General features: G+C 34.1%; 1 protein-coding gene and 1 non-coding gene across 9 annotated transcripts in view; both read left to right on the top strand.

Annotated features, from left to right (window-relative positions):
- The window catches only part of NBEA (neurobeachin), a 612,623-nt gene that overhangs the window by 237,329 nt on the left and 347,551 nt on the right, over positions 1 to 27,743 (top strand). For all 8 annotated transcript variants that reach the window (XM_059902450.1, XM_059902451.1, XM_059902453.1 and 5 more), the window contains one exon: positions 1,076 to 1,203. In XM_059902450.1, coding sequence (XP_059758433.1) covers positions 1,076 to 1,203 — 128 coding nt within the window. The remainder of the gene's footprint in view (positions 1 to 1,075; positions 1,204 to 27,743) is intronic.
- LOC132352778 (U6 spliceosomal RNA) lies at positions 25,692 to 25,798 on the top strand. The gene has a single exon (XR_009498861.1). It is a non-coding gene; the product is annotated as a U6 spliceosomal RNA (small nuclear RNA).

Consider the following 27,743-nt stretch of genomic DNA (forward strand, 5'->3'; position numbering starts at 1 on the left):
CAGAATTTTATTACTGTGAAGTATTGTTGAATTCCTTACTGTACATGTCTTCTGTGTAGAAGAATGTGTGCTCATCTAAGATTATTATAGTGATTTTGTTTTGGTTTAAATATATCAGAGTCACATTTTGTAAGATCAAATATAGGTGTGTTCTATTCAAAGTAGCAGTTACAAGAGCTATCACTGTTGACCTCCCACTGTGTGCCAGGCACTTTTCTATGCACTTTACATGCCTTAGCTCATTAATCTTCACCTGGTAGGTACTGTTACCATCTTCATTTTGCAGACATAGGAAGTCTAATGTCCCAAGGTCACCTAGGTAGCATACGATGGAGCCAGCATTCCAGTTCAAGCAGTCTTACTCTAAAGCACTTACTTGTAAGAGAGACAGTTGGATATTTCCAAATTATTTATTTGAGCAGAATTATTTTCTTTATCTGTGTTTTTACTTTTACACATCTTGCTCAAGGTACTTTCAAGAATGTCAGATAGTGCTTATATAAAGTCATATAACTTGAAATTTAATAGCAATATAAATAATGAATGATACAATGGTAAATAAAAAGTAAGTGGGCTTATGAAAAAGAAAATGCCTACTTTGGCAAAGCAATTCAACTGTATCATACTGAATTCAGTTATCCTCTTATTTGTCCTGCTTTTCAGGAAATTTTCAGGGAACTCTTGAGAACAAGAGCTCATTCTTTGTAACTTTCACAGTGACCCGTGTAGTAGGTATTCGAAACAGTTTTCTTTGGTGGAAAGAAGGATAGACAAAGAAGCCATACAGGAGCTTCTTTTCTTGAAGCTCCTAGAGTTATGGACAGAATCTGTGGCCCTTGTGGGTGACAGGATCCTGATTCCTTTTCACAGTATAATCATTCTGATTTAGCAACAGTCTTGAGTAGCCTTATGACTGATGTGAAACTCTACAGTGTCCCTTCTACATGAAGCTGTTATTATTCAGTGGGTTAGAATTGGTCTTTTATAATTTTAAAGGTTTTAATTTAGAAGTAAAGTTTATTTGACTTTTTATATTGAACCATATTTACTAGTCTTTATGTCTTAATTTCAACAGCATCACTGCAAAACTTGAAAGAGCTTTAGAAAAAGTTGCTCCTCTTCTTCGTGAAATTTTTGTAGACTTTGCCCCATTCCTATCTCGTACACTTCTTGGCAGTCATGGACAAGAGCTATTGATAGAAGGTATGATTTCTCTCTCTATTCTAATTATTTTAGTTTCCTATAATGTATCTATTAATCATGGCATAACTTGTGCTACTAGAGGAATATTTATTGACAGAAGGATATAAAGACATTGCTTCCATAAATTCTAGTAAGATATTCATGTATGCTTTCTCCTTATTCATTAAAAAAAAAAGTAGCATGTTTGCACAGTCAGTGCTAATAACAGAATGAAGAACTTTGAAAAAATGTTGGAATGGGAGGCTCTGGCCCTTATAATCCCAATCTGTTAGGGCTGCTGTATATCCTTCATTAGCGTGGCATGTTTACTAAGCAATGATCTCTAAAATCCCCTTCTAACTCTTAAAGTGGTGCTTCAAGTGACTTTTCTTATTCACACATACCATGTGTAATTTGAGAATCTTTAACTGAGAAAATGTAAAGAAATACTTAACTGGGAATTGATGAAGCTGTTATCTACTCATCAGCAGCTTAAATGGAGTGAGAAGGCAAAGAAGGTAAATAAACTGTTGGGAAGATTTAATATATGCATCTGTATTAGGAGCTTTGAAAAATATGGTTGTCTGAAGCCTTACTTCTTTAAACAGAAGTTTTGTTTTATAAATATTCATGAGCTTCAGAAAGAGGTAATCAATATCTAGATGATCCTGTATGTGAATAATGGCTTTAGGTACTATTCCTTGAATTTAGCAGGTATATATATTTATATATATGTTTATATATTTGCAAACATACACACACACACACACACACACACACACACACACATATATTTGCTTTTTACTTCCTATTTACTGTGGAAGTTTTCCTTACCTGTTCTGTCATTGTCTCAACTGCTTTTACACAATCTGTTTCTATTAGGGGAAACAATAATAGTTAATAACCTGAATTTAAACCCTTGTTTCACTGCTTTCTTAGCTGTATGACCTTTGTGAGTTACTTAGCCATTTTGTAGCTTAGTCGCTTTCTATAAGATGTAGTCAATGATAACACCTCCCTCCCAGGGTTCTTGTAAGGATTAAATTATATAATGCATATAAAGCTCTTAGAATAGTGACACATGGTGAGCTATTCATTTTTTGCTTAATACAGTGTTCTTGCTCTAGGCCAAGTGCTATTAGATACTTGGAATATATTAGTAAATAACAAAGATCCTTGTCTTGGGCACCTTATATTCTATCAAAGAGAGAACATAAATAAATACTGAGCAAAATAAGTAATTAAATTACATAGCATATGAGGTGGTAAGTGTTATGTAAAAGGTTAAGTACAGCACAGGGGATTGGGATTATAGAAGTGTCAGGGTTAGGTTGCAGTTTTAAAGAGGTGATTAATTTTAAATAAGCCAGTAGTAAAGTTACATCTCAGCAAAGACTTAAAGGAGGTGAGCCATACAGCTTACTAGAAGAGTGTCCTAGGTCAAGAGAATAGTGTAATGACCCTATAACATGTGTTACCTTTATAATAAGAAAAAAAATTCAATAAACATCATTAAAAAATTAAATCTCAAATGTTTCCTCATTCCCTAAAAGTCTTTTAATTTTTTCAGTATTTATGTATATCTTTTCCAGAAATTAATTGACAGATTTACCAAAGAAATTCATAGTGAACAAATACATGCAAAACTAAACATGGAATAAAGTTAGTAACATAGTAGTGTTAGTAATGGATCCTGTACTGTTATTAGAATTGGGATGCAAATTCAGCACTGTTTTCCAGCAGCCAAAGCAAAGAAGGAATTATTTGAAGTTATAAAACTTACATTATTGGTTCCTAAATGACCGTTTGTGACAATTTTGAGGTCTAAGGAATTACTGTCAGATGACTTTTTAACTGCTCTATGTTGGTCAGTCAGAACCCCATATATGTAGCCCCCTTTCCAGAATTTTCCATGGCCAGACATCTGGACTGTTTCTTATTTCTTCCCAGCACTGCAGAGAGAAGGTAGGAGAAATAGCCTGTAATTGAGAGCTATTTTTCTTGGGCTTCCCTAAGTTTACCTCAAATACTCTGAATTGAGTTGAAGCAGCATTAAGAATAATCCTCTTGGATTTTTATAAAGGTGACTGTGCTAAAAAGGAAACATTAGACCAAGTTATATATTAAGAATTCACTTTGTGTACCCTTGGTAGAATATAATTTTATTTTTTCACTTTTCTGAATCCAAAGAATTCAATTAAATATCCTATTTTTAAAACTATGTTGGTGTAATGTTCATACTCTTCTTTTGTGTTAAAATGATTTTTCTTAATAAAATGATGATAGCAAATGGTAGATTTTTAAGTTTTGAGTTTTGTTTTTTAAATGCCATTACTTGGCAAAATAGAAAGTTGACAACCTTAAGATATTGTCCTCCAAATTTCTGCTAGGCCATACAATCAAAAAATCTAGAATCCTCTGCTGTATTCCAGAACATTAGGTATCCTCACCATTTAGTCATAACCTTCCTTTTCAGACTCAACTAGTCTCTGTCCTCTTGCTATAGAAGACATTCCTTTAACATTCAATAAGTTAACACATTGTCACATTGCTTTGTTTTTGTACAACCCTTTCTTCTGTGTTGGATCTTCTTCCTTTTTTCTTTCCCCAAATTATTCTCATCCTTTGAGTTCTGCTTCAGGTTCCTTATGCCAAATTAATGCCTTCTCTTCTGTGCTCCTGTGTCATTTTATTTATACAGTATTAATAAAATTATTTTTCACTTGTAAATAGGAAGTATTTTATTGGTTTTATTAACATTGCCTAACTTAGATTCTGGTATATAATACTGAGTATTTTTTTCCTTGTACTTGAATACAACATTATTTGTGTTACTGATAATGTTTGGTAGAGGTAAGTTTTGAAAATAAGGGAAGGTAGATAAAACTTTTGTGTTCTGTGGTGAGAATTCCTAATATTGATCAATCATCCACACCCAAGGATCCAAGATGCCTTGGATCCTATACTCACCCAAGGTCCATTCTTGCTCTCTGCCCCAGACTATGGAAATATATATCCTGTCATGTTCTCATTCTTGAACATGTACTCTTGATCATTCTTTCTTTTTCCCTCTCCTCCATTTCCCTTCTTTCCATAATTTGATACACTATTCCTCTCCTCTGAGAAGAAAAACTGTCAAACTATTGTGAAGAACTCAGGAGAGTAACATGATAAAAATATCTTTAGTTATTGAATATTTCTGTTCAAAGATAGTGCTTCTGATGAATAAATCTCAATGCTTTTGATTTCATCATATGTTTAGGTATGGTAGGAACAAAACTGGATTTAGGTAACTGAAGATATTTTAATGTCTTATGAAAAGAGAAGACAATTACTCCTAATTTCAAGTAATCATAAAATATGTTTGAATTGAATCTTTATTTGTTGTTTTATATTCAGTTTTTCTTAATTCACATGTGTATCCATTTAACTCTTTTCTTATAGAATAATTAATTATTGGTAGTTTATACTGTCTGTGTCCTTTAAAACACATGCTAAAATAATGTCCTTTCCTTTTCTTAATTTGTCTATCACTTTTATTAGTCAACCTGTATTAAATTTATTATTGTATGATTCTATAGTAATCAGTGTTGTTCATACCTTTTAAGTTCACTCATTAACAGTAGCTATTTTTGCATAGGTTTTGGGGTGTTGTGTGTGTGTGTGTTTGTCTTCCCCTTGGCAATAATTAGTATTTTTTAAGATGATAGTTTTGGGGAGCTTTTAGTGCACTTTCTCTAAGAAAATTCTAGCTTTTCAATGTGCAAACTAACGTGTACAAATTAGAGTATATAATGCAAGTATCAAAATCTACCAGCTTAAGATGGCAAAACAACCTTTGGTCCAAAATTGTTATAGTTATACCAATGGGTTGGTTACCGAACTTTTAAATCTGTTTCACTGCTCTATTATTGCATGAGTACGCCATTGTTTTAATCCTTGTCAATTTATAGAGGTTGTATGTAATCATCACCCACCAGTCCCTCTCATCTTTTTGAATAAATGATCATTATCATTAATTTAAAACAAAACAAAACAAAACAAAATTGCTTTATTTATTTGGCTTAAGCAGCAATGGAGGATGCACTTCAGAGGAACCATTGGGCTTCTCTTAAAGAGTTGAGAGGAGCCTATTTTAGAGTTCAGATTTGAGGAAGAAGGTCCCGTTGTAGATCGAGTGCTGACGTTAGATCTTGATAATTGTTATTCAGGAGGTCTTGGAAATACCATGGGCCTAGAGTTGCCATAGTAATAAAGAAGCAGACCCAAGTTAATTAGAAGAGAAGATGTTTGTGTGTGTGTGTTGGGGGTGAGGGCCTTGTGTGTGTGTCTTAGCCTTAGTGCCCTTTACCTTGTTCCACCACTGCACAGAGTGGCCCTGAATATCACTGCTATATTCCATGAGCATTACTTATGTTTGGTTGAGAACTCACAAGAACATTAGAGATAACTTAATTATCATGGGGATACAGCAGATAGTCTCAAAGTCAGGAAATGAAATACAGATAGACTTGAGGCAGCCTGGAAATGGGAAAGGAGAGTCAGTAACAAGGGCTACTCCTTTTACCTCTCAAGGCAACTTCACATCCTCCTATCTTTGCTTCTCTCTGTGTATCAGCTCAAATTTTTCACTTCTGTCCCAGACTAGCTTCACTTTCTTAGTCATCAGAACATGGGCCAGCATGGCACCCCATACTTGATTCCAAATCTGCTTGGATGTAAACTTCTTTTATCATATGACTGTAGTCACTACCTATCAATCACAAGAGAATCTGAATGGCTCAACCTTGGGTTAAGTGTCTATCCCTGTTATAAGTGCGGGAAATGTCACTAAAGTATCTACTATACTTTTAGTGACATTAATAAATATTTTTATTAAAATCATATAATAGTCAAGAGTATTTATAGTTTCCAAGACCAGCATTTTTAAGTAGGTAAATATAGCATAAAATTTCCACTTCCACCAAAAGAGAACATGACTGAAATGTTATTATAAAAGGAATGAGCCTAGTCAAGAGCTTATATTGGGCTTCACTGGTGGCACAGTGGTTAAGAATCTGCCTGCCAATGCAGGGGACATGGGTTCGAGCCCTGCTCCAAGAAGATCCCACATGCTGCAGAGCAGCTAAGCCCATGTGCCACAACTACTGAGTCCATGTGCCACAACTGCTGAAGCCTGTGCACCTGGAGCCCATGCTCCGTGAGAAGCCAAGCCACCGCAATGAGAAGCCTGCACACCGCGACGAAGAGTAGCCCCCGCTCGCCACAACTAGAGAATGCCCGTGCGCAGCAACGAAGACCCAATGCAGCCAAAAATAAATAAATAAATAAATAAATAAATAAATAAATAAATAAATTTATATTAAAAAAAAAGAGCTTATATCACCCTTGGATTATTCATAGTAACAATATGGCCACATAATTAGAAAAACTTAAGTATGTTTAATTTAATTCAAAACTTATGGATTAAAATGTAATTTCAGAAGTTATCATTTTAAAATTGCAATAATACAAAAAGAGTACATGACAAATTCAGGGTAGATGGCAATGGGGACATAGTTTTTAATTATCCCTGAATTCCTCCATGAAAAACAGAACAGCAGATGGTGAAACAATAACTACAACAAATATACATTTACAACAAAACTAGATGACGATGTATTCCATTGAACCCCAAAATATGACTGGGTGAGGACAACCCAGCTATAGCTATGAGATATACATGGTATCAGCAGATGCATGGTACAAGGTTGTGGGAAGCAGGAGAACATCTGAGGAACATGGCCTACAACTACAGACTGGAAAACCCAGAGGGTCAATTTGAAAACATCAGCTAAAAACAGGGAGGGCTTTTACACACTACAGCAGATGAGTGCAAGGGTTCCCTGGTATGGCTAGAAGGGTCTAGAGCATCTAAGCTCCATGAGAAATTAATCAACTAGAGTTCTCTTTGAGGACAAAGTCCCACACTGAGGAGAAACTACTATGAATAGAATCCAAATTGAGCAGCAGAGAGCAAGAGAGACAAAGAGAGAGTCCACATAAAACTGGGATAGACAAACAGAGCTAATAGATCTCAGAAAATAAGCTGTCATATTTTTAAAACTACATAAAAACAAACAGAAGAGGGATCTCTAGAACCTGAAGAGGAAAAAAACCTATCTACAAATGATCAGGTAAACTAATTTCACATAAAATAATAACCAACAAAAAGGATCAAAATCCCATATTTTACAATAAGAAAAATGAGAGTAAGTAGAAAAACATCCCCTCAAACTGTGAAAGCATGCCAGAAAAAAAGATGAAAAAATTTTAAATGAGCTAAAGGACATTAGGAAATAATACAGGATATGAAATAATTTATATCAGAATGTAGAGAACCTCACAAATGTATCGATAGGACTTACGAAAGAATTGGAAATAAAGGGAAAAATAATTTTAGAAATGAAGACTAGATTAGAAGAAATAAAGAAGTAAATAAACTCAACAGATAAGGTTATAAGACTAATATAAGGTAAAAAAAGGAGAATTAAAATTATCAGAAAAATAATGACTTAAAAGAGACGAGAAAGGATGAGAGTGAAAGGGGCAAGTTTAGAATATTCAACATTCATATGAGTTTCCAAAATAGAAAACCAAAGCAAAGAACAGAAAAATAATAGGATCAGTAGCTCAAAGAAACTCTTAGAATTAAATAGCTAGAATTTTAAAAAATATATTATTTAAAAGGCACACTGAATATCCGAAAAATTACCAAGCTGACCAACATTGAGACACATTCTAGTAAAATTAATGGACCTCAGAGAAAAAGAAAAAACATTTTAGGCATCTAGATAAAAATACAAATTAACTTATAAGTGAAAGACAATCAGATTATCATACTTAGATTATAACATCTTCAAAATGGAGTTTTTCATACAAATCAACAAAGGGGAAAAGGGATGTCTGATTGATTAGCTGTATCACTTGACTCAACATTGACAGTCTGTGCTTTACAAACTGTGACAGCCAGATTACCTTCATATAAAAATTATAATCTAACATGAAGATCAGAATATCTTTGAGTATCTGTTACACAGTATATACTGTACATGTTTAAGGATTTTACTTTAAATGCATATGTTCCTGTTTTGCTTCTCTATGCTTTCAAAAATGGGAAGATCAAATTAAAACCCATGCAATAACAAAGAGTCTTTGGGTTATATTATAAGATTAACGTTTCTTTAGTAATCTAGGTTGAATATAGGGAGTGGACTTGCCTTCCAAGTGTAACTAAACTGGAAAATTCATTTGATGGATTTACGGCTTATTATACACCGATTAAGGCAATAAAAGTGAACTAGAAGTATATAGAATGGTAGCTTTACAAACTGAAGTAGGAAAACAAAAGACTGAATAAATAAAAAGGGAACAAAGCCACAGGAGACTATGAGATAAATCAAGCAGTTTAACATACATGGAATTGGAGTTCAAGATGAAGGAGGGTGAGACGATATGTGTGTATGTGTATATATTTTTGAAGAAATGATAGCCAAATAATTTGAAAACTATTAATCCTAAGATCCAAGAAATTCAACTAACCTCAAGTGGGATGGACACAAAGAAAATAATTCCATGGAACATCATAATTAAACTGTTCAAAACCAGGTTTCAAGAGAAAATTTCAAAAAGTAGTCATCAACATTAAGCAAACCAACAACTCATTTAAAAATGTCTTGAACAGATACTTCACAAAAGATCACATTAGGATGCCAAATAAGTTCATAAAAAGATAGTCGACATTATCAGAAGGTAAATGCAAATTAAAACCAGGATGACACAACACTACAAACATATGAGAATGACTAAAGTAAAAAATACTGATAATATTGCGTGGGCCAAAAGGTTCATTCGTTTTCTTCCGTAAGATGGCTCTAGTAGCACTTAGTTGTCTTTAACTTAATTCGAAACAATTTTGTTAGGTTGTATGTGGCAGCTGTCATATCAGCGTGCATTTAAAAAGAGACCTATCAAAATTGGTGAATTTTTGGGTAGCCATTTTAATATTGAAGATGGAAGAAAAAAAGCAGTATATTTGGCATATTATGCTTTATTATTTCAAAAAAGGTAAAAACACAACTGAAATGCACAGAAAGATTTGTGCAGTGTATAGAGAAGGTGCTGTGACTGTTCGAAGATGTCAGAAGTGGTTTGCGAAGTTCCCTGCTAGAGATTTCTCGCTGGACGATGCTCCATGGTCGGGTAGACCAGTTGAAGTTGATAGCTATCAAATCGAAACAGTAATTGAGAACAATCAACGTTATACCACGCGGGAGATAGCCGACATACTCAAAATATCCAAATCAAGCGTTGAAAATCATTTGCACCAGCTTGGTTATGTGAATTGCTTTGATGTTTGGGTTCCACGTAAGTTAAGCGAAAAAAACCTTCTTGACCACATTTTCGCATGCGATTCTCTACTGAAACGTAATGAAAACATTCCGTTTTTAAAACAAATTGTGAAGGGCGATGAAAAGTGGATACTGTACAACAATGTGGAATGGAAGAGATCGTGGGGCAAGCAAAATGAACCACCACCAACCACACCAAATGCTGGTCCTCATCCAAAGAAGGTGATGTGTATATGGTGGGATTGGAAGGGAGTCCTCTATTACGAGCTCCTTCCGAAAAACCAAACAATTAATTCCAAGTCCTGCTCCCAATTCGACTAACTGAAAGCGGCACTCAACGAAAAGCGTCCAGAAATAGTCAAAAGAAAACGTATAATCTTCCATCAGGATAATGCAAGACCATGTGTTTCTCTGATGACCAGGCAAAAACTGTTGTAGCTTGGCTGGGAAGTTCTGATTCATCCACCGCATTCACCAGACATTGCACCTTCAGATTTCTATTTATCTCGGTCTTTACAAAATTCTCTTAATGGAAAAAATTTCAGTTCCCTGGAAGACTGTAAAAGGCACATGGAACAGTTCTTTGCTTAAAAAGATAAAAAGTTTTGGGAAGATGGAATTATGAAGTTGCCTGAAAAATGGCAGAAGGTAGTGGAACAAAAGGGTGAATATGTTATTCAATAAAGTTCTTGGTGAAAATGAAAAATATGTCTTTTTACTTAAAAAACTGAAGGCAGTTTTTGGCCCACCCAATACCAAGTGCTGGGGAGAATTTGGAGCAACTGGCACTCTCATCCATGGCTTTGAGAATGCAAAATGACAGTCACTGAGGAAAATGGTTTGGAAGTTTCTTATTAAGTTAAACAGTCACTTATCATATGACCCAGTAATTCCATTCCTTGAAATTTTCCCTAGAGAAAATGAAAACTTACCTTCACATAGAAACCTATACATGAATGTTCATAGCAGCTTTATTTGTGATAGCCAGAAGCTGGAGAAATTCAAATGTTTTTCAGTGAGTAAAAGAATAAAGGGACTATGGTGCATTCAAACAGAAGAAAAAAGGAACAAACTACTGATAAACCTTACTGCTTGGATGAATGTCATCAAAATTATTGTGTGGAAGAAAAACTCATTCCAAGGGTTGTGTACGTTATGCTTCCTTTTTATTTTTATGTTTTGAACATTCTCAAAACAGATCAGTGGTAGTCAGGGTTTATGTGTGGGAAAGGGTATCACTGTAAAGGAATATTTCAAAGGATTTCTTGGGATGATGGTGATACATGGATCAATACATGTATTAAATCTCATAGAAATTTACACGCAAAGTAAAAAAGTCAATTTTAACCTATAATAATTTAAAATTAAAATTTTGAAATCACTGTCAGGAAAAAAACATGAGGTACAAAAATAAAATTATCATCAACATTTACTCAGAAATTATTGCAAACCAGAAAATAATGGAACATCTTTCAAGTGTTGATAGAAAAGACTTCCAACCTGAAATTCTTTGTCCAGTGAAAATATTCCTCAAAAATGAAGGAGAAATAAAGACTTTTTCACACAACAAAAGATGGTAAAATTCATTGCCAACACAGCAATGAGTAAATTTTTCAAGCAGAAGGTTAATGATACCAGTTGGAAACTTAGATACACACAAAGGAATGTAAGAAATAGTTAATATAGGGGTATATATGAAATATTTTTTTCATTTTTAATTGATGCAGGAAAAGCATTTATTAAAATTCAATACCCATTCATGATAAAATCTCTGAGAAAAATAGGTCCCAAAGGGAGCAAACCTAACCTAAAATTGGTATCTATGAAAAACTGAAACTAATGTTATACTTAGTGAAAAAACAAATGAAATTGAGAATAAGGGAAGGTTTTGCCTCTCACCACTTTAACTCAACATTTTACTGTATGATCTAAGTAGTACAGTAAGGCAAGGAGTAAAAATAATAGACATACAGATTGGAGAGGTGGAAGTAAAACTATTTTTAAGTGCAGTTGAAATTATCACATATGTAGAAAATCCTAAGGATCTCATGCGTTGCTGGTCAGAATATAAAAGGGTACAACTTTGAAAAACAGTTTGGCAATGTTTTATCAACAGTCACGTAAAATTTGACCCAGGAATTCCACTACAGTTATTATTCAAGTAAAACACACATAGGTCCACATAAAGATATAAATTTTCATACAAAAATTCATAATAAATAGAAATAGAAAAACTGTATTCATTAAAGAATGGATAAACAAATGCTTGTATGTCCATATGATAGATTACTGCTCAGAAATTTTTTAAAAAAAGTAAAACTACTTGATACTCATAGCAAAATGCATGAATTTCAGAAACATCGTGGAAGAGAAGCCTGGCTTAAACTAGTTCGTATCGTATGATTTCATTTTTACACAACACTGGCGCAGAAGAAATCTTTCGTGTAGAATGCAGTGGTTGTCTGGGGTTAGGGATGCAGAGGAGACTGAGTAGGAATAGGCGCAAAGGAACTTTTGCGGGGAGCACATTGTACTGGTGGCTAAATAGATGTATAAATTTGTCTTTACTCAAAGAAGTGTTATATTCAAAATTGTCAAATTGCATTTTATGTAAACTGTCTTTCTATAAAGTTGAATTAAAATAGAAAAATAACTTAGGTGTTAAAAATGAGGGCTGAAAATTTATTCTAACTACATGAAAGTGGAAAATATTACGCAGAAGTCAAGAGGAGGAAGACTAAAACCAGGCCACTTGATTTCATGAAAAGTATCCTTTGGTTACCTTGGAGACATTTCAGAAGAATAGTGGAAACAGATACTGGATTGCCAAAGGCGAAAATTTTGGGGAAAAAATGACTAGACATAGACCACTTGTTGGAAAAATTTGACAGTGAAACAAGAGAGTAAAATTGATAGACGTTCAAGTGAGTATTGACAATTTTATTCATGGAGGAGAAATCTATGCCTGTTAAGAGACAGAGGGGGAAAAAAAAAACATTGGAGATGTAAAAATAAAGATGCTTGATAGGAATAAGAGAAATAGTGCAGAAAGGACATCATGAATCAAGAAGGGCTCAGACCAAATATAGAAATTCACTTTGGAAGGGAACAGGGACACTTCTGAACTTAGAAGAATAATTTATAGAATAGGAATAGATGTGAGTTGAGGGAAATGTAAATGGAATTTTCTGCATCTGTTAAATTTACAATTTATCTTCAAGGGTGTTCTCATTCAGTTTTAGTTGATTCTGTGTTCAAAAGCATAGCTCTTTTTGTATTGCCCTAATTGCTGAGCATCTTTTCCAGATTACTTTTTGCTTACAAATTAGTAGAATTTAAGTTGTCCAAAAAATAGCACAAATGTTTACTAAATGTAGATGTTAACAAAGATTTTTCCATCATAGGTAACTTCTAACACGAAAACAATACCCTCTAAAAAGAGAAATCATACTCTTTCATCATAAATAAAACATTTCAAACTGCCCAGTTTAGTATTTCAATATGGAAATCTCCTTTTAGCCAATAAAGATGATTAAAGCAAAGAAGACATGATTCATCAAAGAGAATGGTTTTACTAAAGTCCTCAAACCAATATTAGTTTTTCATTCACTAAAATTATTATGACTCTTATCATATACTCTTGACTAGCTGAGCTGGAACTATATTCCAACAACCTAATATAAAATCAAGGAATGATGAAAAGTCAGAGAAACCTTATTTACCAGAAGAATTTACTGAATATAGTATATCAAGTATATTGGTATATATAATATACTATATTAAGTGTTCTGTAGTATACTATAGAAATATAGTCAGAGGTAACACATCATCTCCTAGGCTCCCAGGAGAGAAATTAGAAGTAAAGCATACAGGAATGAATCTTCTTCACAAAGATAGGAGATATGAATAACAGCATGTAAATCAAGAATAGACCATGAAATGGAATATTATTGGCCAAAATATGTAGCCTGAATTTAAACATGGGGAAACTTTTTTAAATTTTGGGGGAGAAAAGCAATCTGGATATCAAAATTAGGAAGTTTTTGAAGTACAAGAAAGCTGTGAGAACTGTTGTAGATGAAAGGATACTAATAAGCTATGACAACTAAATGTAGTGCATGATCTTTGTATCTTGGATTAAAAAGGAAGCTTTAAAAAAAGTAGACCATGTGTGGCCATCTAAAAGTGGTATATCTGAACTACTTACTACAGGAATAACTGAATATGAAGAATTTGTCATCAGTAGCAGATAAACTTATCCCAAAGAAATGGATTATCTACCTTGATATGGTGTTTGGGAAATATTTTTGTTTCACAAAATAATAGATTGTAGTTACCTGTATCATATATTTCATAACATAATTTTAGAAGGGAATAGTTTTCTCTTTTGTTCTAATAAAGTTAAAGTATTCATATAAATTTTCATGCAAACCAGAACATTTTCAGAAGAGAAAATGCCCATATTTAGAATTACACTCAGGTTGGTATCAGCTTGGATTATCTGGGCAAATTAGTACATATGGATGCTCTAGATCAATTAATAACATGAAGAAAAGGTCTATATATTCTATGAAATATATAATATTGAATAACAAGTCTGTTTTTGGAGGCTACACATGTAGTTTATATTGAGGCAGAAAATAATTTATTTTTATATTGTGAAAATTGCCTGCATACTGATTTAGATATAATGTCTATACGTATGCTAAACTACATGGGACCTTCCAGAAACTAAGCTTGAAATCACTATAGGCGTTTATTATTTCACTCTCTCAGATGTTTATGCACATTCAAGAAATAAACAATTGGGAAAGAAAAACTAAATTGGAAAATTTTAAAGAGAAAATACACTGCTGAGTACTTACAGTGGTTATATTTTCCAGCCATTTTATATTCTTATGGACATTATATAGTTATAATATATAATTAGTTTACAGTGTTTATACTGAGTTCATTTAGTAGCTGATGGCCCTCTGTGTCCTTAAGTTGCTCTAAGGCAAATCCACCTTTTTTTTAAACTGAATTCTGATTGTTTTAGATTATGAAATATGTTATAAATATTCTTTTAATTTTGTAATATTAAATTACATACTTTAAAAACTTGAGAATATTATTTATTTATTTTTCCTTCTGTTTTAATAGATTCATGGAAAGCATGCACTCCACAAGGGCTCTAGGACCTGCCAGAGTACCTAACATTAACTATGTACCCAAAACACACTTGTGGATGGTAGAACAAATGAAATTGTTTTCTATAGTCAAGTAGATTCCAGTAATTGGTCTGAATGATAAAAGAGAGGGGCTTAATTTATTTAATTTGAAACAAGCAAAAAGCAAAAATCCCTTGGTTACCTTATTCCAACGTTGTCTGAGGACTTCACGAGTGATGGTTATAGTAACTAATTTTTAATATTGACCATGAAATAATATATTTCAGTACAATACTCCCAAGTTTTGTTTATATCCCAGAAAGCTGATATTTATCCTGATATTGCTTTGTTCCCAACTATATTCCTAAAACAAGATTTTGTAAAATAACAGTACAGCATACACAGAAACACAATTTGGGTACATGTTAGTCAGGTTTAAACCTGGCAGGGAAACCAGGTATGTAAGGGAAGTGAAGATACCAGGGCCAGAAGAATGCATATCTGTTCATGACCACTGTTGAAGATTGTGGAAAGGCAGAAACACTGACTTTGCCAAACACATATATTCTAGAGAAAAAGAAACTAGATCCTAGTCATCTATGGAAGAATTTTGAAAAGGGAGAGAGAAAATCAAAATATGATTAAGATACTGTCTGTCAGTTGTATACAGCAAGGTTTAAATAGGAGAGTCTGGAGGCAGAAAGAGCAAATAAGATTTTATTGAATAAATCTAGTGTTTCAGTAAAGGTCTAATGCGAACAAAAAAAGATTTTAAAAAGACAGTTGGAAGACAATTTCAACTCAGATAAAGTATATAAAAGTGAGGAGAAGCCACTGGCTTTTTTTTTCTCCCCTTAGCGCCTGTTTTATCATTGCGAATTTGACGTGTACATAGCAAAGCGGTGCAACATAATCGTCCATTTTATGTTCAAAACTAATCCCTGCGAAACAACTGCCATCCTTTATTGGGACCACTATAAAAAGGAAATACTTAAAGGCTACAAGTGAAAGCCCTATGAACTCACAGGACAGATGCTGTAAATGATTTTAATCTGTATACTACCACCAAGTACTGCCTGTTGGATTACTACTTCTCATTCTTGTTTTCAAGTACAGAATGAAATAGAAATATGATGCCTATATAACTTACCAAGAACCCATACTTTTCCATATCATTTTTCTCACCATCATGCAACTACTCCGCTCGTCCCAGTTTAGCCCAGTAAGACATAAAGGAAGGACTTAGAATCATGGATATTCAGGCCAGAAAGAAATGTAGGTGTCCTTTAGTGTAGGAATCAGCAAACTTTTTCCACATGGAGCCCAAAAGCAAATACTTTAGGCTTTGCAGTCATACAGTTTCTGTCATAACTTCTCAACTTTGCCATTTTAGTGAGGAAGTAGCTGCAGACAATATGTAAAGGAATGAGCTTGGCTATGAAATTTGAACATTGAATATTCAACATTTGAATATTTTATGTTTCAAGTGTCGTGAAATATTCTTCTTTCTTTTTTTTTCCCAACCATTACAAAATGTCAAAACTCTCCTTAGCTTGCGGGCCATGTAAATGCAGGAGGCAGGCCAGCTTTAGAGATATTCAGACTGCAGCTTGTGATCCACTGATGATATGGCATAATCAATAAAGCATGCCCTGACAATATTTTTAATGGCATGACATGACATAGCATAGCAGAGATCAGAGTATCTGCACACAGTGAGAGGAAGTGCTATTCCGTGAAACATTTGTTTCAATTATATGTAGTAGATCTGGATGTAAAATGTATCGCTTTAGATTGTAGTTAAAAAAAAAAAAAGTTTCAAAATCATTAATCTGTTGTTTACCAGCGAAGATTTTTAGTGTCAAGAAAGGCAAATGTCTTAGCTTAAGTTTACACAGCTATTTAGTTTGTATTCTAAAACCATGTCTTCAGATTTTCAGTTTAGATCTTCTTTGAGTTAATTAAAAACTTGATGGAGATTAAAGAATTCTGTAATGCTAATAAAATTGCCTAGTTCTGAGAGCTCAGGATAAGCCCTAATATTTTAGAACGAAGTATGAGAACCAACTGATTTGTTACTAAAATTCAGATATTTAAAAATACCTGCATTGTATTTTAAATACCACCACAACTAAAGAGAATATACACAGGCAGACTTTTTCCTGGTCCATGATCTCTGCTGTCCAGATATGTTGTTCCTTGTCTCTAGTTTCAAGGATTGAGGTCAGGCCCAGGGCATGTCACCCTTGACCATCAGTCTCCAGTCTGTCCTTCTCAGGTATCAAAACACAGTTTTCCACATTACAGATGCCCTTTAATTACGTAGAGTTGCTACAATTTAGGTGGACCCCAGATCACAAGAGAAATAAGCCCTTTCTGCAGTAACTCTTTCCCCAGAAATCTTCTCAGTTGCCAAGTGGGCATCTTTGGTTTCATGTAACTATTTCCTAGAACCCACCTTGTACTATCCTGATATTTTTCCTACAAATAGACTCTATTCCATTATGTCCCTCAGAAATTGTAGTACTAATATAAACTTATTATTTCTTGTCCCATTATTGCAAAGGACAGTGGGATAATGATTCCATCTTTAATTTTTCTACTGTATAATAATGCAAACCAAGATTGTGTAATTTTTTATACATGGTGAGATTCTGATCAAGTAATAATATTTTTCTATTTTAGCTATTCTTAAGCCCATTCATAAAATGGTTACCTTTGTGGACTTTCACCAGAGGTCTAAGCTTTTCCCCCTATGTCTCCTTTAACATTTATTTTCCTGGGTAACTTCTTTGCTTCCACTACTTTCTTTTCTATATACATCGCGCCTCCATGTAGAATCAGTGCTTTCAATCTATTTTTGCTTCATATCCAGTAACAGAATTTACTGGATTGCATATAAAATAAATATAAACTCTACTGTACATAATAGAATCCATGAAAGATACAATTTGGACTTGTGATACCAGTTTTAACTGCTAAAGGATTATTTTCTCCTCCTTCTCCCTCTGGAAATATGACCTGTGACTCATGATATACATGTTACTATCTCAAAAATGTTGTTCTCTCTACTCAGTAGGGTTGTTCTAGTTATACTAAACCCAACCAAAGATAATCTTTCTTATTAAGGATATTATTTTAACTTTGAAACTAGTTACTTAAAAAGATTATACAGATTATTTCAATAGCTGTACTTTGCAACATTTAAACTTGAAAATATTCTCACGTTAGTTTTGCTTTCTATTAATGTATTTGTTTTGATATATGGAGAAATCTTGCAGTTTTATATTCTGTCAATAGAGGTATTTTTTTATATCAAATTAAACAGATTCTGTTTTACAAGTTGAAATATCATTTGTGATTGCTGATCTTGGAGTGATCTCTAAGTCAATTTTTCCCAAGAAATTAATAACTGTTCATTATTTTAGGTTACATGTTTCCTTTTGTTATTAATTTCACCATTTTCCTATAATCACAATAAGAATTACTTTAATTACATCATTTATCTTGTTTACCAAGTCAATATCCTGTAATGGTTCTGAGATAACACTTCTTTTCTTCACATTAAAATGATCAGTTTATCTGTTGTGTCCTCCCTTAGAATGCAGGATTCTCTAGCACATGGAACATATCTGTTTCATATCTGTGCCCTGCGTACAGTAAGTATGCAATGCTGTTTTTAGAACTGAATCATTAAATGTCTTTAATTCTTGGGAATGACTAGCTCCTTACTTTTTGTCAGACATTTTTTATTACCATTTATTTGATTCCACTTTGTAGATGTCCCAGTTCATACTGTTTCAAAAAATAACTGTTTGCTGGAAAAACTTAACAGCTACATGTAAAAGAATGAAATTAGAACACTCCCTAACACCATACACAAAAATAAACTCAAAATGGATTAAAGACCTAAATGTAAGGCCAGACACTCTAAAACTCTTAGAGGAAAACATAGGTAGAACACTCTATGACATAAATCACAGCAAGATCCTTTTTGACCCACCTCCTAGAGAAATGGAAATAAAAACAAAAATAAACAAATGGGACGTAATGAAACTTCAAAGCTTTTGCACAGCAAAGGAAACCATAAACAAGACCAAAAGACAACCCTCAGAATGGGAGAAAATATTTGCCAACGAAGCAACTGACAAAGGATTAATCTCCAAAATTTACAAGCAGCTCATGCAGCTCAATATCAAAAAAGCAAACAACCCAATCCAAAAATGGGCAGAAGACCTACACAGACATTTCTCCAAAGAAGATATACAGATTGCCAACAAACACACGAAAGGATGCTCAACATCACTAATCATTAGAGAAATGCAAATCAAAACTACAATGAGGTATCACCTCACACCAGTCAGAATGGCCATCATCAAAAAATCTACAAACAATAAGTGCTGGAGAGGGTGTGGAGAAAAGGGAACCCTCTTGCACTGTTGGTGGGAATGTAAATTGATACAGCCACTATGGAGAACAGTATGGAGGTTCCTTAAAAAACTAAAAATACAACTACCATATGACCTAGCAATCCCACTGCTGGGCATATACCCTGAGAAAACCATAATTCAAAAAGAGTCATGTACCACGATGTCCATTGCAGCTCTATTTACAATAGCCAGGACATGGAAGCAACCTAAGTGTCCATCGACAGATGAATGGATAAAGAAGCTGTGGCACATAGATACAGTGGAATACTACTCAGCCATAAAAAGAAACGAAATTGAGTTATTTGTAGTGAGGTGGATGGACCTAGAGTCTGTCATACAGAGTGAAGTAAGTCAGAAAGAGAAAAACAAATAATGTATGCTAACACATATATATGGAATCTTAAAAAAAAAAAAAAAAATGTTTCTGAAGAACCTAGGGGCAGGACAGGAATAAAGACGCAGATGTAGAGAATGGACTTGAGGACACAGGGAGTGGAAAGGGTAAGCTGGGACGAAGTGAGAGAGTGACATGGACATATATACACTACCAAATGTAAAATAGATAGCTAGTGGGAAGCTGCTGCATAGCACAGGGAGATCAGCTTGGTGCTCTGTGACCACCTAGAGGGGTGGGATAGGGAGGGTGGGAGGAAGACGCAAGAGGGAGGAGATATGGGGATATATGTATACCTATAGCTGATTCACTTTGTTATAAAGCAGAAACTAACACACCATTGTAAAGCAATTATACTCCAATAAAGATGTTAAAACAAAAAATAAGTGTTATTTGTAGTAGATCTATGATTGCAAGAAGAATTAGAAGAAATAAGCACCATTTACTTTAGCCCGACAGAGCCAGGGGGGCGCCAGGCCGTGGGCGACAGCGTTTGATTTGCCGCACGATCCCTTGCTAGTCCCAGGACTTGATTTTTTTTTTTTTTTAATTTTTATTTATATTTATTTTTGGCTGTGTTGGGTCTTCGTTTCTGTGCAAGGGCTTTCTCTAGTTGCAGCGAGCGGGGGCCACTCTTCATCGCGGTGCGCGGGCCTCTCACTATCATGGCCTCTCTTGTTGCGGAGCACAGGCTCCAGACGCGCAGGCTCAGTAGTTGTGGCTCACGGGCCTAGTTGCTCCGCGGCATGTGGGATCCTCCCAGACCAGGGCTCGAACCCGTGTCCCCTGCATTGGCAGGCAGACTCCCAACCACTGCGCCACCAGGGAAGCCCAGCACCATTTACTTTAATAAGTGGGTCTAATATTTTATGCTGAAGTGTTTTTAATTGCAAAGCAATTCACATACTGACTTCTCTATGGTATCCTTATCAGATTGTATTCTGGTACGTATATAACCATATAATTTGACTCTGAATTGTGGATAGGTATGAGTTGGATATAGAGTTTTCTGGTATAGGCAAAATAATCTTGTTAATTTAGTGATCTATACTTTTTTACTTATATAATCCTTGGCAAATAATCGCAATAAACTACTGCTTAGATGGAGTATATACTTACAATAATTTCTGTGACTTTTGGCCGTATCTTAAATGTTGTTAAAATGAAGGAATTTCTGAGTTCTTTCAAGTTCCAAAAACTTTTTATTTCATTCTTAAGAATGAATAAAACTGGAATGCTTATTCATCCCTATTTAATATTTTGTTTTAAATGGAGGATTCAGTAAAGAAAATTCAGCTTGGGTCAAATTGGAGAATTTATTGCTTTGAGCACAGATAAGGAGTTCTCTGAAAGTCCAGCTTTTTTTACTCTGAGTGCTTCAACAATTTAAGCCTTAATAAAGCTTAAAGTTTATTTAAGTTTATAGGTTTAAATAACAATAAGCTGTTAGCAGCTTTTTTGGATAAAGTTAATGTACTCTTGAAAATAAGTGAGGTTCAGTTGACTGACCTCTACTTGAGCTTACCTTAACCTGTAACTTTTTTTCCCTTAATCACAATTATTTATCAAATAATTTCCTTTTACTAATTATTTTCTTAGTTTTATCTTTGACTTTATGAATGTATTAAGAAAAGTGATGCATAGTATTTCCATTGTGCGTTATATAAGTATTTAAAAGAAAAAGAGCCAGTGTTTTTCTGAATACAAAAATAAAGAACTTAAAGGTGTGTATTACTAAAAAGCAATTTTAAATTTAAATTTAGTTACATTTGAGAACCTAAAATTATTAAATGTATTTATTTGAGAACGTAAATAAATGAAAGTTAGAATTTCGGTAGTTTGGAACTATAATTATACAAATTATTCATTTATACATACTGTGTCTAAAAGGAGGATCCCATATCTTATAGAATATAAATTATTGTTTTATTTTTAATACGTAGGCATTAGTATAGCCATTTTATTCAACTCTATGTGATTTAATTGTATAACTGTTTATCTTTTTTTGATTATTAATATTTCTTGAAATGAAATACATGTTTAAGACATATATAGTATTCTTAATAATAATTCAGGATCAGAGTCTTTCTTGGGTAATGTCAAAATTTGAACCAGACATAGTTTAGTAGTTTTAGAATTTAATAGAGACTTTTAGAATTTGAAGCAGCACAGGGAGAATAGAAGAAAGTTGTTGCAGAGGAGTGATATAGGAATAGCAATTCGTTCTATAATTAAATTTAACCCAAAGAGAATTGAGGGATCCAGATGATTTATGATAGTGAAAATATCTCTTATTTCCCTTATTTCATCCTTATTCATTGCTGTTGTGATTAAATCAGGAAGTTAAGGAAAGGGCAAGACACTCAGGTTAATCACTTCTGTAGTGGAAACTTGAGTCTTAATACTATGGATGAAAGTTTTTAATAAAAACCTCAACAATAGTTGTTTTAAGTTATTTGGAGGCATAGTGCCTTATTATAATTTCTTCAGTATAATACTCTCCCTGGACACCTTCATATGTTTGTTTATGTGCCTTATTTTTATGACCGAGCTTTCACTCCTTGAGATCAAAGACAGTGTCATCTCTGTGACACAGCGGTGGCTTACTTATAGTTCCTAAAATAAATTATTTAAATGAAAATATCTCAAGAGACAGCCAACCCCAAACTTAATCAGTCCCAAGTGATTGTGAAATTATAATCTGTTGTTTAGTATGTGTAAATGTAAAATGGTATTTCCATGGAATGTGCAAAGAGAAGTGAAAGTCACATGGAGACAAAAAAAAAAAAAAAGTGACATTGAATACCAAGAATTTGCTGGAACATTTTCCTTGATATGACATTTTTGATGGGCTAGCGCAAACATGGTTTCTAAAGCATAATTTAAAAAAGAGTAAATTTACAACAGTGTTTCACATTTTATAGGTGTTGATAATAATGTCAGGAGAATATTCTCTTCAGCTCAGCTCATTCACAGTCAGAGCATGAGCAAATATCTATGCAGGAACTATCACTGTAAGTTCAGTTTTTTATTGTAATCTATCATTCTGTGGAGGAATTATCTATAAAAGAGTGTTAGGAACTTAAGTTCTACCACTATGCAAAAATTCTTAGCAGAAACAAAACTATAAAAAAGAAAAAATCTCCACAGCCAATAAGATTCCTAGGCTATATCAACACAATGACCAAAAACAAACAAGCAAACAAAAATTTAGAGTTTATTTCAATAAATGAGTCAAAATGACGGTATTATGTAACTACAGTTACAGTTAATCTTGTTTCTGAGCAATCTGAACATTCTAGATTTACAATTTAAAAGCACTTAGCCAACCATTCTCATATGGAAATAGATTTTTAGTTTGAACATATGGAATTTCCATGGGAAAAGGTACAATATCAAATTACTTTGAGGTTGCAATTAATATATTAGTATTAATATCTTTGTGACTCTTTCAAAATATTTCATGTAAGAGAGTACCACTAATTTCTGACTTTTAAAAAGCAAAGTCACATTTCTTTTATTTTAATAAATGCCTAAAATCCATATTCAAAACCTTAGAGCTTGGGACTTCCCTGGTGGCGCAGTGGTTAAGAATCCGCCTGCCAATGCAGGGGACACGGGTTCGAGCCCTGGTCCGGAAAGATCCCACATGCTGCGGAGCAACTAAGCCTGTGCGCCACAACTATTAAGCCTGTTCTCTAAAGCCCGTGAGCCACAACTCCTGAGCCCATGTGCCGCAACTACTGAAGCCCGCGCACCTAGAGCCCTTGCTCCACAAAAAGAGAAGCCCGTGCACTGCAATGAAGAGCCCGCTTGCCGCAACTAGAGAAAAGCCCACGCGCAGCAATGAAAACCCAATGCAGCCAATAAATAAATTTATATAAAAAAATAATAACCAGCCCATATTTAAAAAAACAAAAACAAAAAAACCTTAGATCTCGATGTGTTTCATAATTCAGATATTTGGGGATTTAAGAAAAGTAATAGGTGCTTATATGTGTATTTCATAGCATCTTCATGGGAGTCTGGGGTAGCTCATTACTTAAATACATTAATATATCTACAGCAATACATAGGGATAGTCATGCTAAGTAGAATAAAGTTTGTAAATAGCATCATATTATTTAGGTGAAATTTGCTGATGATTGACGTTATGACAATCTTGTGAGAAAGCTTTTTTCAGAGTTTTTTGGATTTTGGAATTTTAAAGTATCATAGGCATACATCTAAAATAATTTCCCCTGAAGTTTTAAAAATCTGTAGGATGTATGTACGAGTATGTGTGCCCATGTATGTGTTCTCTCCCTCTCTCACATTCACACACACACACACACACACACACCCCTATGGATGAGGAAATAGTTTTATTGGAAGACGGCCAAGCTCATTTGATTATGTGTTGTCTCTGGCTGCTTTTGCCCTACAATGGCAAGAGTTGAGTAGTTGTGACAAATTTATTATTGTCCCCTGGCCCCCATCCCCAAAGCCTACGTATTTTATCTGAGCCTTTACAAAAATGTATGCTGACCCCTAATGTATATGATACATCCAGAGACTTCAGTTTTATTCCTATTCTGAAGACAGTAAGACTGCCATAAATTTGTGATAACCTAGTTTTTAAGTGAACTGAAGTAAACCAATGAATGAATGAACTCTCACTGTTTCTGCAGTATTTTGAAGGTGTTTTTTTAAAATTTTCAATTAAAATTTGTAATCTAAATATAAAAATAAGCTGTAATGGTTTAATTACATTTAAAAAAGCTTTTTGTTAGTAAATGAGCTTAATGTTATTTTAGTTTCTTGAAGATAACATTACAGTTGTTTTCATTTTAGTGCAGTTTTAAATTAAACGCTCTGAAACATATAGGCAAATCTTAAAATGTCCAATCAAAATAGTATGTAATACTACTGTCATACAGAGTGAAGTAAGTCAGAAAGAGAAAAACAAATACCGTATGCTAACACATATATATGGAATCTAAAAAAAAAAAAAAAAAAAAAAATGGTCAAAAGAACCTAGGGGCAAGACGGGAATAAAGATGCAAACCTACTAGAGAATGGACTTGAGGATACGGGGAGGGGAAGGGTAAGCTGGGACAAAGTGAGAGAGTGGCATGGACATATATACACAACCAAACTTAAAATAGATAGCTAGTGGGAAGCAGCCACATAGCACAGGGAGATCAGCTCGGTGCTTTGTGACCATCTAGAGGGGTGGGATAGGGAGGGTGGGAGGGAGGGAGATGCAAGAGGGAAGAGATATGGGGACATATGTATATGTATAACTGATTCACTTTGTTATAAAGCAGAAACTAACACACCATTGTAAAGCAATTATACTCCAATAAAGATGTTAAAAATAAAAAAAAAAATTTTTAAATAGTAATACTACCTAGACACATATTAATATTAGTTGTAGCAGTAACAGTAAAAATTCAAACCATTATTGTTATTTCAAAGGATGTTTATTTAATATTGTTTTTTTTTGTTTGGTTTTGGTTTTTCAGTTTTAAGTTAGAAAGCCACAGTTTGCTAATTGTTACGTTTTTGACCTTAATAAGTTTAGATGACTTAAATGGTCACACTGAAAGTAATTTTTTACAGTCAAGAGAATATCACAGTGATGAAATAGAAAAATAAATTTTATGTTTCAGATAAAAAAGTAAAAGAAAGGTAAAAAACATAGGAAATTGCTATTATGTGGATAAAGATGTGTAAGCATTGCAGAAGTCACAAGAGATATACACTTTATAGTTATACACTGTATCTCAGACTGCCGCATAACACAATGTGAAAGCTATACAGAGCAGAGAATTTCAAAGAAACTGCCAGCTGCACACCACTGAAACTAAAGCAACTGAAGGGTAGTGAGCATGCAAACTTTCTTTCAAGGTCTGTAGTTCTTATTCAACATTTATTATTAAAATGAAGCTATTTCAACTATTTCAGTGCCATTAATGTGTACTAACTTTGGAATTTAAAAAAGTTAAAATCATTAGAAAGTTATTTAAAAACTAAATTGTCCTGGGCAGACTTGATATTTAAAATTCAAATTATCAGAATAGTCATGTCTATTTGATGGAAATTAAATTAGCATATTTTATCGTGAGGAGAAATAGAAAAACTAGATCTTAAAACTGCACTGGTGCTTGCTTCGGCAGCATATATACTAAAATTGGAACCATACAGAGAAGATTAGCATGGCCCCTGCGCAAGGATAATATGCAAATTCGTGAAGCGTTCCATATTTTTTTTTGTTATAAAGCAGAAACTAACACACCATTGTAAAGCAGTTATACTCCAATAAAGATGTAAAAAAAAAAAAAAAAAAACTGTACTGGTAAGATTACTACTGGTAGTTTGCTAGTGGGACTCATAATAACTCCACAATTTTGTCCAACGCCATGTTATCTGTGCGATTTATATAATCATGTTTGTCAGGGTTATAGCATCCATACCTAAAAAACAAATAATCTTAAATATCAATATCAAAATTAATTTTTTTGCCTATATTCTTAATTTTGTCTGGGATGAAACTCACTTTCTTTCTGCAAACCTGCTCCTTCGTTTATTTTCCTTTCTCACTTAAAGGTTTTATCATTCACACTTTGCTCCTTTACCCTGTCCTTTAATCTCGTATTCAGTTATCCAGAGTATTTTATTGTCTTCTCCAAAATGTCTTTCAAACTGTCTCTGCTTGCATTGCCGCCGCCTTCAGCTCAGGTTTTCATCATCTTGACTAGACAGTTCCTGTTCCACTGACAGAAAGCAATCTTCCCAAAATAGGTCGAATTCTGTCTGCCCCTGCTTAAAATCCTTCAGTGGCTTCCTGTTGCCAGTAGGAATAGGATGCCATAGATGGCTCTCCTTCCTCTCTTCCTCCATCTTCATTTCACCTCCTTCCATCCTCTGCACTCCACAATTCCATTTTACTAGCAATGTCATGCTGCTTTATACCTCTGATGTTTCGCTGTCACCTCGGATGACTTTCCTTTTTTCATTTTTTTGCCTAGATACGGTTAGCATCGTCCAACTCAGATGTCACACTCCCTATAATTTCTCCTCAGCAGAGCTGCTCACTACCCTTTCTGTGTGTCTAACACTCTGTACTCTCTGTGTCCTTCCTAGGATTCTGTGTCATGATTATTTGTTTATATAAACTCCCACTTTCCTCACTTCTTTTTAAACTTAGCAGCTGGCTTGGTATCTGGCACATAAGACACAAGTTCAATGAATGCTTTTTGAATGAATTGCGCTCGTGTTCTTAAAAAAATACTCTTATTTTTCCTTAAAATCTTTTTTTCTTCATCAACTTATATTTATTTGTGTAAATATATATCAACTATATATTTACTCAGTTAGTGATGGTTTTTAATTCATTTAATTAAAGTTTATTGAGAATATACTCAGCACTGCCCTAGTCATAGATGTGTATGCTCTCCTCTTTTGGAAGAGGGCCCTTGCTGAGAGAAAACTTGATGTTCCTTAGAAGATGCATCCCACCTGTACGTATGATTCCTCGCTTGTAACTGTAACTCTTCATACCCTTCACCTCCCACCATAAGGGGCATCCTGCTAGAGATGGAATTTTTCTACACTATTTTTAAGTGTCTTAATTTGATCTTCTAATTCTACAGATGCATGAAGTCAGACCCACACATTGAATCAAATGTTTCTGATGGCTGTGTATTAAAACAGCATCACAATACCTTTCAGTATTTCTTTTATTAAAGAAAGATAGTTTTATCCCAAAGGTCAAACTTTTAACTTAACGTTCATTTTACAGTTTAGTGGGATTTGGTGAGGTTTTGTTGGTGGTGGTGGTTGTTTGTTTGTTTTATTGGCAAAGGAGTGTAGTTCTGAAAGTAGAAACTGACTTTTTACCCCTAGTAAGTGTAAACCCAAAAAAACTGCCAGTGATTTGTTTGGATGGCGGTTTACTCATCTGTACCCAGTATGTGTTTGCTGCCTGGATCCGGACCACCTCAAATTTGTCTACCTAATTCAACTTCTCATATACTTGTATCTTGGCCAGTCAGACGTTGAACAATGTTTCAGCATAGTTCGTAGTATATTCAAAAGCTTGTAATAGACAGTTTGCTCACCACTGGAGCACCTCCTATATATTCAAGCTTCTTTCTCTCACGTGTTGACTGTCTTCACTCCATAGGTTCACTTTGTACCGGTAAGCTAGTAT

Source organism: Balaenoptera ricei, chromosome 18, assembly GCF_028023285.1.
Source record: "Balaenoptera ricei isolate mBalRic1 chromosome 18, mBalRic1.hap2, whole genome shotgun sequence".
NCBI lineage: Eukaryota > Metazoa > Chordata > Mammalia > Artiodactyla > Balaenopteridae > Balaenoptera > Balaenoptera ricei.